General features: G+C 38.4%; 1 protein-coding gene across 1 annotated transcript; it reads right to left on the reverse strand.

Moving 5' to 3' along the window:
- Nucleotides 1-1,700: 1,700 nt before the first annotated feature.
- On the reverse strand, nt 1,701-13,164 carry LOC141006638 (GTPase IMAP family member 5-like). The gene is made up of 3 exons (XM_073478864.1): nt 13,082-13,164; nt 4,032-4,595; nt 1,701-3,740 (listed from the first exon to the last, which is right to left on the reverse strand). The coding sequence occupies exons 2-3, from the start codon at nt 4,573-4,575 to the stop codon at nt 2,989-2,991; spliced, it is 1,296 nt and encodes a 431-aa protein (XP_073334965.1). The 5' UTR covers nt 4,576-4,595; nt 13,082-13,164; the 3' UTR covers nt 1,701-2,988.
- Between the last annotated feature and the right edge of the window lie 6,224 nt (nt 13,165-19,388).

The raw sequence follows: 19,388 nt of genomic DNA on the forward strand, positions 1-19,388 counted from the left end.
GTGTTTAAGTGTCTAATTATACAACTGAAATATTGTTTAGAGCAGAAAAAGCCTCAAATGGCTGCTGCTGCCAAACACTGTTGTGGTCTGTCTGCCTGAAGCTGTCAGGTCACACACATCTTTTAAAAAAACTTTACAGTTTTCTTTATTTTAGTTCAGTTATAATCAGGTTTTACTGACAACATCAGCAGGTCACAGTCAGTCTGCTGGTAGCTGATTTTAGCCTCATTTTACATTTCATTCACTTGACTTGAATTTCTTTGATTGATTTTGATTGATTGGGTCCTCAGCTGGAGCCGCCAGCTGCTGACAGGTTAGCAGTAAACCTGGATGTGTCCGTAGACTGTGTGGGAGTTTTCTGCCACGACTGCAGTGTTTATGTTGAGCTGCTGTATTATAGCAGAACTCAGCTGGAAACATAATGTTGCTATTAAAACTTTTATATTGTTGTAAAGTCTGATGATGGAATCTGTCTGTATATTCATTGTTTTTCTCTGCTGTGTTTTCTGTTCACTAACAGCCAAGTTTAGACTTTTTGCTTGAATTAGTCCAGTGAATTGTTTAATTAAGTAATTAACAACATGCATCCATGCTTTCTCTAACACTAACATCCTGTTCGCAGGCTCACGGTAGATGGAGTCTATCCCAGCATGCAGCAGCAGCACCACCGCCTGGAGAAAAGCCTGACTTACAGTTAGTGAGGTGAGAAATATTCAGATCCATCACATAAAGAAACTCTTGTTAAAACTCTGGCAACTGTGTTTTGTACAAGCTGAAGTCTGTTCACTGATTTTTTTTCCTTTTTGTAACCTACTTAAAAGTGTCATGATTGGTGAATTCAGGCCACAGAGGGAAGTTGACTAAAATACAAACACACACAGACACACAAAGGCAGGTAGAATAGTAGCTCTCTTTGCCTCTTTCTTGTGTTTAACATTACCTGCCCTGTTTGGTAGTATAAGCCATCATTGGTAGTGCTGGACTTGGTAGATTTCTCTGTTCCCCCATTGCTGGTGTTGGTACCAGAACAGGAGGGTCCTGCTCTCTTCGTGTTCCCCGAGAAGGATCTGTCTCTTTATAGAGTTCAAGAGAACATACAAGATACAAGAAAATGTATTTTCTTTGTCACTGCATACCAAACACTCTAACAGTGATTACTTATATAGTTATTTTATTCAGAAAATGGTGCTTACAACAGCTTTAACTCTGAACTTACATTATGCCCTCTGTTGGCTCGCCCGAGTACGAGAAAGAATCAAATCAAAAATGAATCCAGTCACTCCCAGTGTCAGCAGAGACTTTAAAGCACAGATCATTAAAATGACTTGTCTTGGTTTGACAGGAATAATATTGATATGTCACTTTATAGACTTATGGATGTCTTTAATTTTAAGTTGTAAAGCTCGTCCCATTATCTTTTTCTTTATTTCTAATCATAGTGTAAAACTGTTCACAAAGAGGAAGAACAATGACAGCATTAGCCATTTTAGCAAACGATCATAAACCCCATCTTTTATGCACTGGGAAAGCCAATCATCAAAACATTTCCCAATGTAATAAAAAAGCAAAAAGTAGAAATCCATGTTCCAGTTTCCCTGCATAAAACCAATTGAATCAAACAAACTGATCAACAGATTAAGGAGATATCAGTATCGTGTCCAAAACCAACAGAATACAGAGTTTAACAGGTCCAGAAATCAGTTTTCAAATTTTATTGATTTTTTATTAGAAACTTCAACATTGCTTTTATGTGAGAAAATTGTATTTAATCAAAAAATAATTACATTCTGACATCATTTATATTGTGTAATCACTGTTTACTCTGTTAAATCACTCACTAAAACTAAAACCATGATTTTTAGAAAAATAAATGAGAAAAATAAAACAAGATTTATGTTAGACTTCATGAAGAAAGTTTCTAAAATAAGCCAAAGTGATTTATAGATACAACACATTACCCTGTTTATGAACAACAAAAACGGTTTATAAAATTGAAGAGAATTAATTACTTAATTAGGCCTTATTCATTTTCAGTAAAAAAGAAAATAATACAAAAATAAGATAATCATTTGTAAAAATTAAAAAAATAAATGATCAAAATAAATTCATAATCATATGAATATATGGATATTAAGGCATGATAAGGCTAATAAATGATAAATCAGAACTTTATGCTATTCTGACTGAAAGTGCAGCTGGTTTTACAAACACACAAAAGATCAAAGGGCAAACTGAAAACAGTCAAAAACTCACAAATGCATTTGAAACATTCATCCCAAACCAAAATCAATATCAATTAAATTATTTATTTACAAATGATTTAAAAAATACAGAAGAGTCACAGCCCAAGTTCTGAGTCTAGATTGCTGAAAATAAAGCCAGAACTAGAAATAAATGTTTCACATGAGGCCCTAATCCTGTCTTTAAAAAAAAAAGAAGAAAAATCAGATAGTACACAAAATCATGAGTTTACTAAAGACAGAGATTCCTCTGAGCAGTGCCAACCGTCTACAAGAGGATCTACATGCTGGAAGACACATGCCATTTGGATCAGCTTCTCTCTCAACATAATGTGGGAAAGTTGACACAGTTTTTTATTTGTTTCGTTCCAGTTTTGTCTCCTGACACTAAATCCTAATTAAACATCCTCTCTGGTTCTGTTTAGAGCGTCAGGTTCTGGTTCAGGTTCAGCATAGCTGGAGGCGTTAAAAAGTCAATGCAATACTACAACTAGAGATTTAGTATCGCAACCAACATGAGGTGGGAATCAGGAGAGGGACAAGAAAATAACACTTCCTGGACTGGAAAAAAAATCACCATGAACAAATCCAGGCTTTAAGTACCTTCCTCCTCAAACGTATTAAGTGAAACCATTAAGTCATGTACGAATTGTATTATTATTTTAATTATTAGAGTACAGGGTTGCCAGTGCAAACTCATCCCACACAGCTACTGAGCCTGCAGCCTCTTTGTCACTGTTATCCAAAATTACCAGCCCATTTCATTCATTTCAACTCTAGTGTACTCATTTTTATGTGCATCTATTTTCTTGAGCTTCCGAATGAACCATTCACCTAGTTTTTGCCATTTTATGGAAATTTTCACATGAAGGGGCTGAACCTTGAGGAACATCTCTGAGGTGTAGTATGTTTCTCCATTAGCTCTGGATATCTGATCTATTTTATCCAGAAGGTTTTTAACCTGCACCCTGTTTCCTGTCTTTGTGTTGTCAAACACACAGTGTCTACCACCACACTTAGAGACCAGTTCTGACACATATCTGTTGTCCTGGATCAAATCATTAACGGACTTCTCTTTCAGTCTGTCTCCATTAGTGAAAAGGACCATCGTATACTTAGGAGCATCTCTGCTGAACAGTTTTGGCAGCATCTTTAACAGTTTGATGTCTGCAGCAGAGATCCTGTCAATCTTCAACACAATGATGAAGGCATGTGGTCCTGGATCAGCCTCTGCTACTGCTTTCATGATCTCATTAAACAGCTTTTTGGGAGACAGACCTTTCCCAGTGAATCCTGGAGTGTCCACCACTTTGACCAGACGACCCTCCACTGTGTCTGATTTAGAGACAGTCTCTTCACTGACTGAATTAAAGCCACACACTGATTCAAACCGCACTGATCCAAGGATGTTGTTTCCTGATGCACTTTTCCCTCCTCCTGGTAGTCCAAGCAGCACGATCCTTATTTCCTCCTCAGTCTCAGACTCCCAAGAATCAGCAGCTGGAGGAAAGATGATATTATTATTATTATTATTAATAATAATAATAATAATAATAATAACCATAAGAAGAAGAATGATATTATTATTATTATTATGTAAACTAATGTGCAGTGAGAATGAGTCACCTCAGACTAAGTTATCTAGACTGATCTGTGGTTGATACTATAATGTGACAAACAATACATAGCAGCTGTGCACATCCAGAAACTGTTATTATTTTTTTTTTTTTACATCAGATTAGATAAGCTGATCTACTGATGCACAGTCTTGTGTATAAGATTATTACTGACCATTTCTGAGGTGGCCTGATTTCTCCAGCAGCTTTTTGACTTGTTCCTGTCCTCCATCTTTATTGTTGAACACATGATGTCTTCCTTCAAAACTTTCAACAAGAGGTCTAAGCTTTGGATCTTCACTGATGAACTCATCCAGCATGTCATCTAATTCATCTCCTCCTGTAAAAAGGAGGTAGCAATTGTTGAACTGATCACCGATGACACTGACGGCAGCATCCACAGCATTTTTCTCCTCGATGGTGAATCGATCTATTTTAACCACCACCAGGAACAAACAAGGTGTGGAGGACTGCAGGAGCTCCTGGCAGCAGGTCCTAATGTCAGTCTCAGAACCAAATATTCCCGGACTGTCGATCACTGAGATATGTTTCCCAAAAACTGTTTCAGTATTTTTTGAGATCTGTGTTGTCACTGATTTGAAGGATCGTTTTGACAAAAATGCTGGTCGTCCCAGGATGGTGTTTCCTGAAGCACTTTTACCAACTCCTGAGTTTCCCAGGAGGACGATGGTGAGACCAGGATCAGGAATTGGATCCATGTTGAGCAACACAAAACCTGCTGGAGACAACAGAAAGAGGTTGGAAAATCTAAAAGATATTTCTGGAAATAGGCTGAAAAAAGCCAATGTCAGATGATCAACAAACCATCTGATCTGCTGTATTACCTGTAGTTGTCACAAAGTTTTCTGGTGCCGAGATGGATTATTAGCAATATGTTCTTACTTTCAGTTTGTCCTCCAAACAATGTGTTCCAGATGATCTGATCAACTGTTGGTTTGCTGAATATCGAACGTGATAATTTGCCAGGCCAAATCGTTCGATTCATAGTTTACATCATATACATGTAACTATATATATACACTCAGAATTCTGAGTCTATACTAAGAATTGTGACTTTAATCAAATTTGAGTAAGAAATTTGAGTAAAAGTAAGAATTCAGAATTTACTGAAATTTAAAATGCTCAATTTAATTGAATTGACCAGTGATATGAATTCCGTACATATAAAATAAATATATAGAATATATCTGTTATAAAAACATCAAATGGCGAAAATAACATTAAAAACCATAAAGATCATGATTTTATCATGTTGTTGAGAATGTCTTAAAAGTTCTCTCAGAGTTCAAATTATGTTTTAGGGAAAATGTGACGCTTTTATTCATCAACATATTAGACAAAAATTGTTGTTAACTGTAATATGCTTGTGACTGTGACTGCAGCAGAAAGAAGATGCAACTTGAGAATCTCCACACTACCTTCCATTGTCATTACTCAATGTTGTATATCAAGTGCCATATTCATACTCATCCGTGTTTAAGTCCTATAAAACATGTTTCTTACAAATGTTTCTTGAAAATTAAGAATGTGTGAAAAGATAATATGCAACGTCAGAGTTGTCGCATTTGGCGATGAACCAACAGAATTATCAGAGAATCTGCAGCTAAAGTCCACGTGAAGTGTTTATTGACGCTTCAAGTGAAAAAGCAGGAATTACAATCAGAATGAAGAAGTGAAATTTTAAAACTTGAACTGAAAACTGTAAAAAAAAAAAAAAAAAAATCTGCCATAGACCGCAGGGTTCGTCCCTGCAGCCCTTTACTGGATGTCATCCCCCTCTCTCATCCCGTTTCCTGCCACAATCTCTCCTATCAATAAAGCCATGCAAAAGCCCAAAACAGACTATATATACACTCGGAATATACTCAGAATTCTGAGTTTAAACTCAATATTCTTACCTTTTTTTCTTAAGTTTCAAAAGTACAGTTTCACCAGTTCATCGACACAAGGTATTTTGTTGAGGCAGTCATATGTGCTATTTCATACCGTCTCAGAAGGTCGACTTTATTCTTGAAATGTCAAGTTTATTCTCGACGTTTCGACTTTATTCACGAAATTGTATTTCAGCTTTACTCTAGATATTTCGACTTTTTTCTTGAAGTGCATAATGAAAAAAAAACTTTCTCTTTCTTTTTTTTTCTCATCCCTGGCCCTAATACTCTTCCGTATCCTCCGTATATGAATATGTACTTAGATTAAATAATGAAATGTAAGTTAAGACAACAGGTGTAATATTGTAGGCCTATAAAAATGACCAATAAGAACCGATAATATCAACAAAAAACACTGACCTGAGAGAAGAGCAGGTGGTTTCCCTGAGTCCAGAGAGAATAAAGTATTTCTGTTGATCTCTGGTTTTAAACAGTTCGTTCGCACCACTTCCCAAATTGGCCTTCAAAATAAAATGCCTGTTTTTTCTTTTTCTTCCAGACTGGTGGTGAAATAAATCCAATCACATAGGCATATTTTGATGTGTCTTTGGGTCTCTTCTTAATGCATTTGTTGGTATCATTTTTCTCTAATTTTGACTGATCTTGTGTCCAGCAGGGTTTTATTTTTTAGACCATAGATATTTGTTTCCGCTTGTCTAAAAGTAATTGTTGAGTCAAAGGGAACAGACAGCAGCTGAGAAGGCAGCGAGAGAAATACCCACTAAGTTTTATTCATGTCTGATTTCACAGTTTGAAGTCTTGACAATAACTTACAGTTTTATACTAAGCTGTCAGTAAACTGATCCGCTCATTGCTATATTGATATTACTGTGTGGACTCTTCTTTTGTCGCAAACAAAAGTGACAGGTCTCATGAGCTGAATGTTTTTTAATGATTTATTATTTCTTCATCTTGTCTGCCTTATTTTCACTTTCGTTTCAGACAAGATGGCGCCAGAAACAAAATGGGGCCAGCACAGTGACAGTGAACATTTGCGCATTGAAAATAAAATTTCTCACTGAAAACAAAACCTGAACTAACAACATTGGCGTTGAAACATTTGTATAGTCGCTATAAAAAAGTATTCACCCCTTTAATTGTTTTCCTGTTTTAATGCTTTTATAAATGGAATCATGGTCAATATACAAAACAAAACATTTACAAAATATATATACATAGTACATAAATGTAAAATATGTGATTGCATAAGTATTCACCCCCTTCAAGTCAGTATTTAGTAGATGAGACTTTTGGCCTCAATCACAGCACTGAGTCTGTGTGGATTGGTCTCAATCAAGCTTGCACATCAGGGCCCAGTATTTCAAAAGTGATCTGACAGGATTATCCTGGTCGGATTGGATTAAATCTAGATCTGATCTGAAAACTGGGTATTTCAACACAGATCCAGAGAATCCTGATCCTGAAGATCAGGATTCAGCTCTGGTAATCCAATCCTCCCTTGAATCCAGATAAAAGGCTGGATTTGGGTATTTCAAAACGCAAGGCAGATATCTGGATCAACTTGATACCAAAATTTCAGGATCACTTGAATCGCACCTCAGAGGTGGATTTGACTTGGATTGACAAAGTCTCAGCTCCACTTCTCCTAGATATTGTTACTCAAGATGTTCATTACACTTAATCTAAAGTGTTAGTGTTTTACTTTTAACAAGTAATTAAAGTAATTGTAAGAAATTTAAAGCATAGTAAAATATTTTTGACCACACTTCCTGAAACTGCTGTAAATTAAAGTAACAATTACAGACCTATTTCTCAAATTCTAGTTCACCGAACATTGTAACTTGCATGTACCAAAACATCAGAGAAAGACCACAGGAATGCAGGGTCCAAACAAAGTTTAATTCCAACAAAACAAAGACATTTCAAATAATGTGGCCACTAACAAAACAGGGACCTAACCCATCTCAGAGGTTAGAAGTTATAGAGAAGTAATAGTTTTATTTTCAGTTCCGTTTTTTCTTTGCTGAAGCAGCGTCAGCTTTATTTGTTCGTTGGCCAGTTCAATTTGTTTGACCGCCCTCTCGGTCTCCATTTTGAGGAGCTTTTCATAGGCGTCCTCATCACCAGCATGCCTCTTCTGTCTCCGTCTCTCTGGCGCTGGCTCTGGCCCACGAACCTCATGTGGTGGATCGGGTGGAGCAATGCTGGCACTTGTTGATGGTTCACCCTCTGGATCCTCCACAGGTGTGAGAAACACACTCAGACGAGAGGTTGAGTGGCTCTGAAAGTAGAAGGTGTATGAGTATCTTAATCCACAATCCCAAATTGTGTTTATGTACACAAAAACATGATATCATCACCAGCATTACTGTAGCATTCTGACACTTCTGAACCAACCGTATAGTTAATACTCATACTGTGTAGCGTTATGTTTTCTAAGTACTGCAGCAGGTCTGTACACTGTGGCCTCTTTATAAGTCTGCTGTGTTGCCAATGACGTCACGCTAATGATAGCCCGCGAGCTGCTTAACACACAAGTCAATGGAGCCGGGTTAGCTCCCGTTAGCACGGCCGCGGCTCAATTACAGATCGCTACGGCCTGGTTTTAATAAGGTGACAGTTCAAATAGTTGGCTTGCATGATATGTTGGTTGGCGTTCGTATGGTCTTAAAACCGCTACACATTAGACAACAGTAAACTTACACTTTTGACGTGAAAGTCGCGCTCAGCTACTCCTTTCGTGAAGTAGTCCGCCATGTTTCAGATCCCGGAGGCGGAGACTTGAGATTTGGAAATCCGTATCCGGCCAGGTCGGGATCACGGTGATCCACCCTGCCAGTGTTTTGAAATACTCAGATAAAGTCAGCAGGATCATCGTGATCCTGAAGTTTTGAAATACTTGGCCCTGGACATTCACCCTGTTGTCTTTAAACAAGTCCTGTGTAGCTTCCGCTGTATACTTTGGGTCATTGTCTTGCTGGAAAATAAATCTTCTCCCAAGTCTTAGTTCTCTTGCAGACTGAATCAGGTTGTCCTCCAGGATCTCACTATATCTTGCTGTATTCATTTTACCCTCTACCATTACAAGACTTCCAGGGCCTGCTGCTGAGAAGCATCCCCCCAGCTCCTCTGAGCATGAACCTTCATCATCCAGCTCCTCTGAGCATGAACCTCCATCGTCCAGCTCCTCTGAGCATGAACCTTCATCATCCAGCTCCTCTGAGGCTGAACCTTCATCGTCCAGCTCCTCTGAGGCTGAACCTTCATCATCCAGCTCCTCTGAGCATGAACCTTCATCATCCAGCTCCTCTGAGCCTGAACCTTCATCATCCAGCTCCTCTGAGCCCGAACCTTCATCGTCCAGCTCCTGTGAGGCTGAACCTTCATCATCCAGCTCCTCTGAGCATGAACCTTCATCATCCAGCTCCTCTGAGCCCGAACCTTCATCATCCAGCTCCTCTGAGCATGAACCTTCATCATCCAGCTCCTCTGAGCATGAACCTCCATCGTCCAGCTCCTCTGAGCCCGAACCTTCATCGTCCAGCTCCTGTGAGGCTGAACCTTCATCGTCCAGCCTGAATTTGTTGAGCTGCTGTATTATAGCAGAACTCAGCTGGAAACATAATGTTGCTATCAAAACTTTTATATTGTTGTAAAGTCTGATGATGGAATCTGTCTGTATATTCATTGTTTTTCTCTGCTGTGTTTTCTGTTCACTAAGAGCCAAGTTTAGACTTTCTTCTTCCTGTCTCTGTAAAAAAAAAGTCCAGTGAATTGTTTAATTAAGTAATTAACAACATGCATCCATGCTTTCTCTAAAACTAACATCCTGTTCGCAGGCTCACGGTAGATGGAGTCTATCCCAGCATGCAGCAGCAGCACCACCGCCTGGAGAAAAGCCTGACTTACAGTTAGTGAGGTGAGAAATATTCAGATCCTTCACATAAAGAAACTCACTTAAAAGTGTCATTATTGGTGAATTCAGGCCACAGAGGGAAGAGGACTCAAATACAAACACACGCAGACACACAAAGGCAGGTAGAATGACGGGAAACTGACTGACGGCAACTGTCAGGAAATCCAAGAGGGCCGTTGGACCTCATGGGACCCAATTTCAGAGAGATTTGTGCAGTAGTCAATGGAGTAGAGACAAATCACTTATTTAATTCTTTTTGAACTGTGTCATGAATCACAAATATGCTGTTTGTCAATTAAAAAGATCACTTTTCAAGTCAATAAAGTAGCTGTTTATCGTAAAGATAATAGATAAACATTTATGTTGATGAAGGTGCTCAGTCGTCCGGGTCATGATTATTCTAAGTGCTGTATCGTATGCAACTGGACTTCTTCAGTTCAAACTAACTGGAGGGGAGTTGCAGGCTTTTAAACCCTGTGGTGGAGTGTCTTTACAGAGTCGTTAAGGACACGTGTGAGCTCTGAGTTCACAATAAAAATCTAGTTTTGACAGTGTAGTTTGTCAGTTCAGCGAGCTCCTAATATACAGGAGCAGCTCTACAATGTTTAAGTTACGGGTTTTGGTGACTGTTCATCGAGAAGACTTCACTAACGCGACTGCTGGCTGCGTAGTCTTTGTAATGACGTATTTTCACAGTCTGATATTTTCTTTTGTCTTATGACAAACTGCGACTTTGTCAAATTAAAAAATGATCTTTAAAATTGACAAACATCGTATGTGTGATTCGAGACACAATTCAAATGGGATCAAACAATTGTTCGTTTCCTTCCATTCACTACCATTCAAAGTGTTTCCCAGTGTTGAAGTGTGTTTAAATGTGTAATAAATCCCAGCAAATGTAAACCTGTTTTGCAGTAGTTAGTGTTGCTGTTCTAATAAATTGTGGTTACTGTTGTGGTTGAAGACATCTTTGCACTATGAGTCATTCATAAGGTTGACGACATCCTTCCTGTGTGGTTACAGTTGTCACCTGTTAGTACAGAACAGGTTAGTAATGGTGTAGTCTGTGGTCCTATAACCTGGAAATCAGTTTGCATTTTTGCACGTCCAGTTCTCTCGTCTCAAAACACATCATTTTCCTTTAGCTCATTTAGCTTTTTTTCAGCTAAATGAGACGACAGACGTTGTAACGTCATCACACCGAACACAGAGACTCACCTACTCACTAGTTCGTCTTTACAGGCCGACTTTAGTTACAAACTATTCTAACTCTACAACTTGTAGATTGATCAGTTTATAGAAAACATGTATAGTAATTGTGTAGTAAGACGCTTAGTGGTGGTGACATTTAAGTCATGTGACCTTGATGTAGTCTGTTTATAGCCTAACATTAACTTTTTTAATTTACGCTACAGAACATGTTAGTATCATAAACTTGTGTTTGATACAGAGCTTATTTTTGGCGATATCTAAAAATCCAATTTTAAAAATCCCATAGGCTTTTTATCGAGGGAACCAGCGTGCGCTAACTTCTGGGTTAGCCTGCACAAATACGTCATCGCTACACCACTCTATTCGTGAGCGTTGGAGAAAACCAAAAGTACTTGGAGTAGTACATCTCTCTCTCCATGATTTTTTGCTATAAGAAACCCATACCTGCGAAAATATGATGAATTCTTTATACACAATACATATCAATAATTTTCTCTGCATATATGTAGAGTTTGTACATGTATGTTAATAATGATGTATGTGTCAAAATATGAAGGACGACAATCACAGGTGTGGAGCTCTTCTTCTTATACATTCAGTTTTATTTTCTTTATTATTAAACTGTTTTATTTTAATGTAATTTATTATGTTTCTTTTTTTTCTGTTCTTCTCTGACTTTATTGTTTCATGTATTTCACTGTTGTGGATGGTGAGACACCTGCACACAGAGTGCAGAGGAAATACTATAACAAGGCACGCAGTTAGAAAAGAAAGTGAACTATTGAGAAAATGCTCGTACTCTGAAGTCAGCTATAAATAATTAAAATTGAAGTTTGGTGTTAGACTGCAAAGGAACTAAGAAATGTAAATCAGATGTATAATTGTTCTCCGGGTGAGAATATGAAGTTGTGTGTTTGTGGCTCCAGTGAAGCTCGACAGAATTTGAATTAAAGTTTCTGTTTTGTGTCGACTGTCAGCCTGAATAAAAGTATTCGCACCTAATTTAGCTCCATGTGAACAAACTGAAACAATGTGGTCTTGAGGTTGGTTCAAAGTTTCTGATCTCGTTTCCTGCTTCACTGTTTGTGAGTCGGCTTCGTCGCTCAGACAGGTAGGACCAAAACTCTGAACATCTTTACCCCAACATTTTACAGATTATATATCTGTGTTCTGAGTTAATCCGAGATAGACAAATTCAGACTTTTTTTATTTAAGTAAAAGTAGAAATACCAAGATTTAAAAATAATTAGTTAAAAATTTTTGCATTTAAAGTATGTTCGTATTATCAGCAGATAATACGACTATTATACAGTGCAAGTACTCAATTTACAGCCGAAATGAGCCCATTATATTTTATTTAATATTCTATAATCATTATTGATGCATTAACATGTAGCAACAAAATAGTTTATTTTACTCATTTTATATCGTTTCAGTTGGATTATTTTATTGTGTCACAGTTTTGTTTTTATGTAAAATCCTGTAATTAAAGGGGCTCTATGTAACAATTTGTTGCCATTTAAATGTATTAATCACTTTTTTATCGGCCTTATGTAACGTGACGTGAAAAATGAGACCTTCGTCGTCTCTCTCGGTTGTTTATTCGAGCCTGGTCGATGATTTGTTAAGTTGTTCAATGCTTCTGGACTGTCTCTCTTTGTGACTCACTTTCCGTGAAAGTCACAGAGCCTCTTTAAAGCCGTCGATGTAGAGGAGGAACGAGTGTAACATTTCCGTCTGAGATGTTGTGGGGTAGAGGTAGAAAGTGGCATGAAAAGAAAGACCTAAGATACAAGTAACTCAACTCACTTTTACTTACTTAACGCCGCTGTTATTTAAATCGTCTGCCCACTCAAGAGGTTGCCAGTTTGTTGCACCAGCTAACGATGAAGTAAGAAGGAAGTACAGTTTGCTGGGTGCATCTTGTAGAACTCGGCCATTTTAATGTTTTTCTTTCACAAACTGGCAACTACCAAGACTGTTGATGCTGACGAAACACAGATACCACATGATACCAACTGGCTGACAAACCTTGTTAGAAGCTGGAACCAGCTGTCAGAGTTTTTACACAGATTGTTTTGTTTATCTCTGTGTGAGAATTATACAACACAAAGACAAAGAGACAGACCGACAACAGCTTTTTGGTCTGACCCCTGACTCACAAACTTACACCCACACACTCACCACTGAAAGTGTTTGTTTCCACCTCACAGTGATTGACAGCTGACAGGGAGGAGCCATCAGAGTCCTGCAGCTTCAAGTGTCGACTTCAAACGGCAGCCATGTTGGTTCTGGTCTGGTTATTCAGCCTGGTGATGATGATGAGGAAGAGGAGTTACGGTCAGTGGGTTTCATCAGAGGTTTTTTTTGTTTTTACTCTTTCTGACAATCATGTCAGGGAAGCATCATGTAATCAGATAATTTGGTCAAATAACTTAGATTTAAAAATGAAACAAGAAAAAAAGAGCCAAACTACAAAAAGAAGAGGGTCTGTGTTTACAACTCAAACTAAATAGATAAATAAATATAACTGAAAGAGGACTAGTAAATCTGAACTTTTGGAAGTACAAAGAGTCTAACCAAAGGAAAAACAAGATGTAAATAAACCTCAACTATCTGACTTCACATGTCCAAAACACAGAAGCTCTACTCCAAGCTTCTCTTTACAAAAGATTACCCGGCTGTGTGTTGTCACTGATCAAAGCTACATCTAGTCCAGTTCCCCAGACCTGACTAAAGTCTGAACAGTAGGTAACATCTATCAGTCACAATCAAATCAAGAGAAACAGGCCACTTTTACATAACTTGTCCCCCAAAACTGCATCTCCTGTACTGAAAGAGCTGCACTGGGCTGGACGGGATCTTCTGGATGCCAGTCAGGAAGTGAGACGGGTAGCGGCTCAGTATCAGGAACTAAACTTCCTCAGACGACCACATGATTTGGTTTACATACACACTAAATGAGTCAGTCACATGAAGCGGGCACCTTCAGTGGCTGACTCAACAACTTTGAGTTCACTCCCTTATTTCACTTCTCATGTTCCCAAACTGATCAACCGTTTCCCAGACCCTGTACCTGCTGAAGTCTTTTTACAACTGCTCCTAGTTATACAACTTCCTGTGATCTGTATCGTTAACGAGTCACTTGAAGCTGGTATTGTACCACCAGCACTTAAACCTGTTAATAGTCAGACCAGCTAGTTCATCAAACTTTACAAAAACAGCTCAGCAAAAACGGCAAACGCCTCAATGTAAGTGTACAGTCACGCCATGCGTCCTTAAAAAGCTGAGTTTCTCGTGATTCTCCTCATGCAAACCATTTCAAGACAAAACCACGTCAGTAAGCTATAATCAACAAACAAACAAGCTAACAAAATAGCATGTACAAAGTTTCTTTCCAGCTCAACAATAAAGTGTCTGTGTGTTTCAGTAGAGCATCAAACTCAAACAGAAACTGTCTTCTCTTATGTCCAAATGTCCAGTAGATCCCTTCAGTAACATGTTTAGTCCAAAACACTGTATTCCAGAATAACATGGTGACAAAATGGCATCTTCATGCTTTAACCTGTTGAAAAAATTCCATTATATCATCTACTGCATCATCCTTCCACACCTGAGGTCTGGAGATAGCAGCCGTTTGATTGACGGCTCATTTGCACAGATGTGAGCGTCTATGCCCGTCCTAGAGATTACAACAGCCAATGAGTGATCATGTAGACGTGATCAGTCTCTCTTCCTTCTCCTCTCTCCTGAGCCATTTAAACGTCAGCCTCCAGATGACTGACGCATCATGAAGCCAATGAGATTTCGAATCCAGTAATATATAGTTTATTACAGTTTTTTAATCCCTAAACTTTTAGAATTATGCAAGTTTATGTAGTTTTATGTGTTTTGCTCTTATTATAGGCTGTTTTTCCACCTGAGCACATGTTTTTGATTATTTTATATGCACAGACTGAGTGGAAATAATGAAATAAAGAACTCCAATGAGTTGTTGCCCCTGTTACTCTCAAGCAGGGAATTTTTGAGGTCACAAAATAGCTTTTTTTTGTTGTATTTCCTCAGAAATACAAGTGTTAGGGGTTCGTTTTCAATTATATTGTTATTATTGGACCATGTAAGACTTTATGATGTGGACCCATTCTGTTTTCCAGCTAGTATTAGCATAGTAGTAGTAGTAGCATTTAAAAAAATTTTGGCAAAAAAAAAAAAAAAAGAAATAATTCAATGTGTTCAAACTACTACAGGTTAGAAAATTCAGCTTATAACCTTTCAGAAGAGTCTAAATCATGCCTGTACTTCAAATGTTTCAACAACAGCTTTGAATTTACTTTGGGCTAGACTGGGATAGGCATTTTAGAATAATTTTATATAAATTTCCAGTAATAAAAAAACGCTAGTAAACCGCTTCTGAGAAAATAACCTACGTATATACCTCGACAATTGCAGCCAGTCAACTCACCACTCATCTGTTCAGTAATACCTGTTAAGATAAATTCTCCTCTGGCTTTAGCAACCCAACCGCCAGAATAAATGTTATGAACATTTTCTACCACAGATAAGTTCAAACTGAACGTTTCTTTATCTTCCTGCTTTATATTTAGGTTCAATTTTCTTTTTTGCTCTCATCTCGCCGCAAAAACAGCTGGAAATCAAATTGCGGCAGTCTTGAATACATATAATACATTTTTGACTTGACATGAGTGCAGTCATGTGATGAATGAGCTGAATGAGCTGATCTGTTGTTGTCTGACCTTTGACCCCAGCTGCTTCTGCAGAGAAAATCACTGCACGCAGTGGTGACGCCGTCCTGCTGTCCTCAGATCTGCAGGGGACTGATTTGGAGGCTGGACAGGACTTCAGGTGGACTCACCCCAAGGTGATGGTCTCTATGAAGTACAAAGAGATGATGTGTCACCACAAACGCTGCGAGCTGCTAAGAAATGGCTCGCTGAGGTTCAGCCAAGTTCTGCCTGAAGACTCAGGAAACTACAGCCTGCAGGTGTTCAGTAAAACTGGGGATCGACTACAGAATAAAGTTTTCCTGCTCACAGTGGAGGGTGAGTCCAAGACTGAGGAATATCAACCCACACACATCCCACTTTCATTTTTCTCTCATAACATAGTATTTACATATATACAGTTCTGCTATTGCTTCAACTTCTGTGAACACTGTAGATGATGGAGCATATAAACCACTAACTAGTTGCTTATTATCATGTATATTAGTGGCATATTGGCCCTTTATTATTCATTATACAGCACTTATTCTCCATGACCATAATCCACGACTACCATTCAAATGAAAGTTCACCCCAAAATGAAAATTCAGTCATTATCTACTCTCCCTTATGACATTTCGTAGTCCACAAAATGTTTCTGGAGCTTCACAGCAAAACAGAGTTTCAGCATTCTCCTGAACAACTGAAGTCTCTGTGGACTTGTCGTGTCACTGATATGAAAATAAGACCCAAACGCAAAAAACACACAGAGGCAGCAGGTAACAGAACAAAAGACACAAAAGCAAAAAACACAAGGCAGGGAAAAATCCAGAACTAACAAAGAGCAAATATACAAAAATTAAAGTACAAACCAGAGAAGCACTGGGATCAGGAAGGAACACGAGGAACAGAGGAGACACAGGACTTACTTGGGGAAACATAACAGATGAACTGACAAAGAGAGAGGGGAAGACAAGGACTTCAATACAGGGGGAGTGATAAAGTAATCAACAAAGAGAGAAGGAAAACACGTGCAGTAAACACACAGGAGGATAATCAAGGACAGGTGAAACTAATCAGGACAATCACAAGGGAGGTGAAACAAGACAAAGGGCAGGAAGTAACACAACATGACACATGAGGATGAACCTTACAAAATAAAACACAAAATAAAAAATATAGCAAAACTCAAACCATGACCCGGACTAGTCCAAGCCTCTGGAAGGCCACAGATCCATAATTGATTTGAAAAGACGTTATTTACACCTTTGGTGCCTGGTTGAGTGTAAGCACGCGTGCTTACGCTTTTAACGTGGCAGCTACAGTGAAGATTTCAACTCATTAAAGGATGTAAATAATGTCTTTTCGAATCAATTTTGGAGACTTGGATCATGCTGGACAAGCTGTATGGAGCCATTTTATGTTTTTGTTGTTGTTGTTGTTGTTGTTTTTGTTAAAAAAACTCCAGCTATAGTTGTTGCTACAACACTGTTTTGCTGTGAAGCTCCAGAAATGGTTTGTGGACTATGAACCCTCACGTGACTTTATATCAGCATGAGGATGAATGCTACTTGAACTACTCGAACTTGAACTATTTGAGTACAAAAGTACTTACTGAAGAAGTTACTTGAGTAGTGAATAACTTTAAAAAAAGAAAGTCTAACTTGTCAGGGTTAGTGGAGCAGAGGTTACGCCGGCTGGATTCAACACAGAAGCATAAATCAAGCTTTGCTACCCACCTCTGGTGAACTGTTCCTTAAACTGTGAGGTTTTCCTCTTTAACCTCCTAATTTCTGCTTCTTGATAGTAAGTACGGATGTTTTTCAACGTGAATTACAATACTGATACCCACACTAAGCAAAGAATATTAAGATTGTAATTTATGTATAACAACTTACCATTAATTAGAAGTAATTAGGATGTTATTCAGGGAAAACTCTAAGCTACTGACCTGGTAGTTGTAGAATATGGTCATGCAGAAAAAGGCAATACGTTCATTATATTGACTAATAAAGAGCCAATAGACATGCAGCTATAAACATGCTAGTAAGCAACTAGTTAATGGTTCAAATGTTTTCCAAAGTCTAAAATCCAATGCAGATACATTGTTGTTGTGTTTCATTTTATTCACTATAAATACATTTTGACAAAGATGCTTTTTACAAATAAAGTTGGACTCAGCTCTGATGTTTCCTCGCTGATGCTTTTAAAAGATATCAAACCTTTCACATACTCTACACTGCTGAGAATCAGAAACACTGTCTGTCTGTCAGCAGGTGGCAGCAGCACCAGCAGCAGCAGCAGCAGTGTGTTGGTGTCTGTGTTGATCTGCTGCTTCCTCTTGCTGCTGTTCTTCATCGTGTTCTTCATCCTCATGAGGAGGAGGAGGAGCCAGACGACGAAGACGACCACAGGTCAGCCACAACAGCCAATCAGGAAAAATTCAGAAAATCTCAACAGATTCACTTTAATATAAAATCATTGGATTATAATCTGCTCTTCTGTTTTAGATCAGCCAGCAGAAAATGTTTATGTGGTGATGCAGGGTAACCGTGGCAACGAGACAAAGGACGCAGAGAAGCAGGAGAAAGAGGAGGAGTCTCATTATGGTAACACACACACACACACACACACACACACACACACACACAAACTGACAGATGCTTACAGATGCTAACTTTTTCTTCTCTCTACAGTTGTCTGTAATCCTGCTGTTTCCAAGGAAACCCCAATCACACAGCAGATGTCTGTAGATGCAGAGGACATCTACGTGTGACGATCAATCAGAGCTCACCTTGTTTTCAGCCTGCTGTGCCTCACCTGTACACAACGCACCTTTATTGTGCTGTCCACTGCCTCTCACCTGTTCTGCATTTTTCACTTTTTACAAAACAATAAAGTAAACTCGTACATAGGATTTGTGATTCATTTGGTTATTTTTGTTTTTGGAGTTAGAATCAAAAACAATTATTACTGCACTCAGATAATTAAAAAAAACCTATTTGCTATTGAATGTTTAACATTTATCATCTATTTAAATATTTGTCGATGTTTTGTGCTCTAATGAGTTCTGCTCTGATTAAAACAGACGTCTCTCAAAGGCTACTTTGTCTCTGGTTATTGTTTAAAACAGAAAGTGTCTTAAATCATAGGAAAAGGATTAAAAAGTATGAAATGGCCACAAAGATAAACAAGGAGAAAGAAATACATATTTACAGTTTATGTTTCTTCCACTTTTTAAAGGTTGAAACTTCCTGAGCTCTGTCGGCACATTGAAGGAGACCGTCCACCTCTTGAGGAGCCGCCAACAGTCGCTTGTCTGGCTGGTCGTTACACCTTGACCATGCCGGTAGCTGCGAATAGTTCCTCATCGAACATTTATGTTCAACCACTGTGATTCAGCCAAAAGGAAATAACTTGAAGCCTGGAAAGATTCTTGCAAATTCAGCAGCCTCACACTTTGTGACTGAACCGTGTCGGTGCAGCTGCAAAGACTCGTGAAAACTTAGGAATCAGTGAGAACTGTTGAGAGCAAGCAAAGGCACATGATGAAGAAAAACAACACAGTCACTTAAAAATGACAACTGTCACTGTTAAAGCTAAGGTGGGTACGTTTTCTAGAAGCATTTTATGTTATATTTGTTGAAAATCTCTTGTCATCCCGAAAGCAATCAATAAATCCAATTTAAAAAAAGAAAAAAATGCAATGTTTGTTGCAGGCTTCTAAAAAGCCCACTCCTCTCATTTAGCCCATATGACAAGACTGAACA

The sequence above is a fragment of the Pagrus major genome, chromosome 13 (genome assembly GCF_040436345.1).
Source record: "Pagrus major chromosome 13, Pma_NU_1.0".
In the NCBI taxonomy this organism is placed as follows: Eukaryota; Metazoa; Chordata; class Actinopteri; order Spariformes; family Sparidae; genus Pagrus; species Pagrus major.

Bases quoted from the DNA above. Each gene is read 5' to 3' on its own strand.
- LOC141006638 (XM_073478864.1), bottom strand. From the start codon at position 4,575: ATGGATCCAATTCCTGATCCTGGTCTCACCATCGTCCTCCTGGGAAAC. The intron at 3,741-4,031 runs GTCAGTAATAAT...TCTTTCCTCCAG, and splicing joins ATCAGGCCACCTCAGAAATG to CTGCTGATTCTTGGGAGTCT.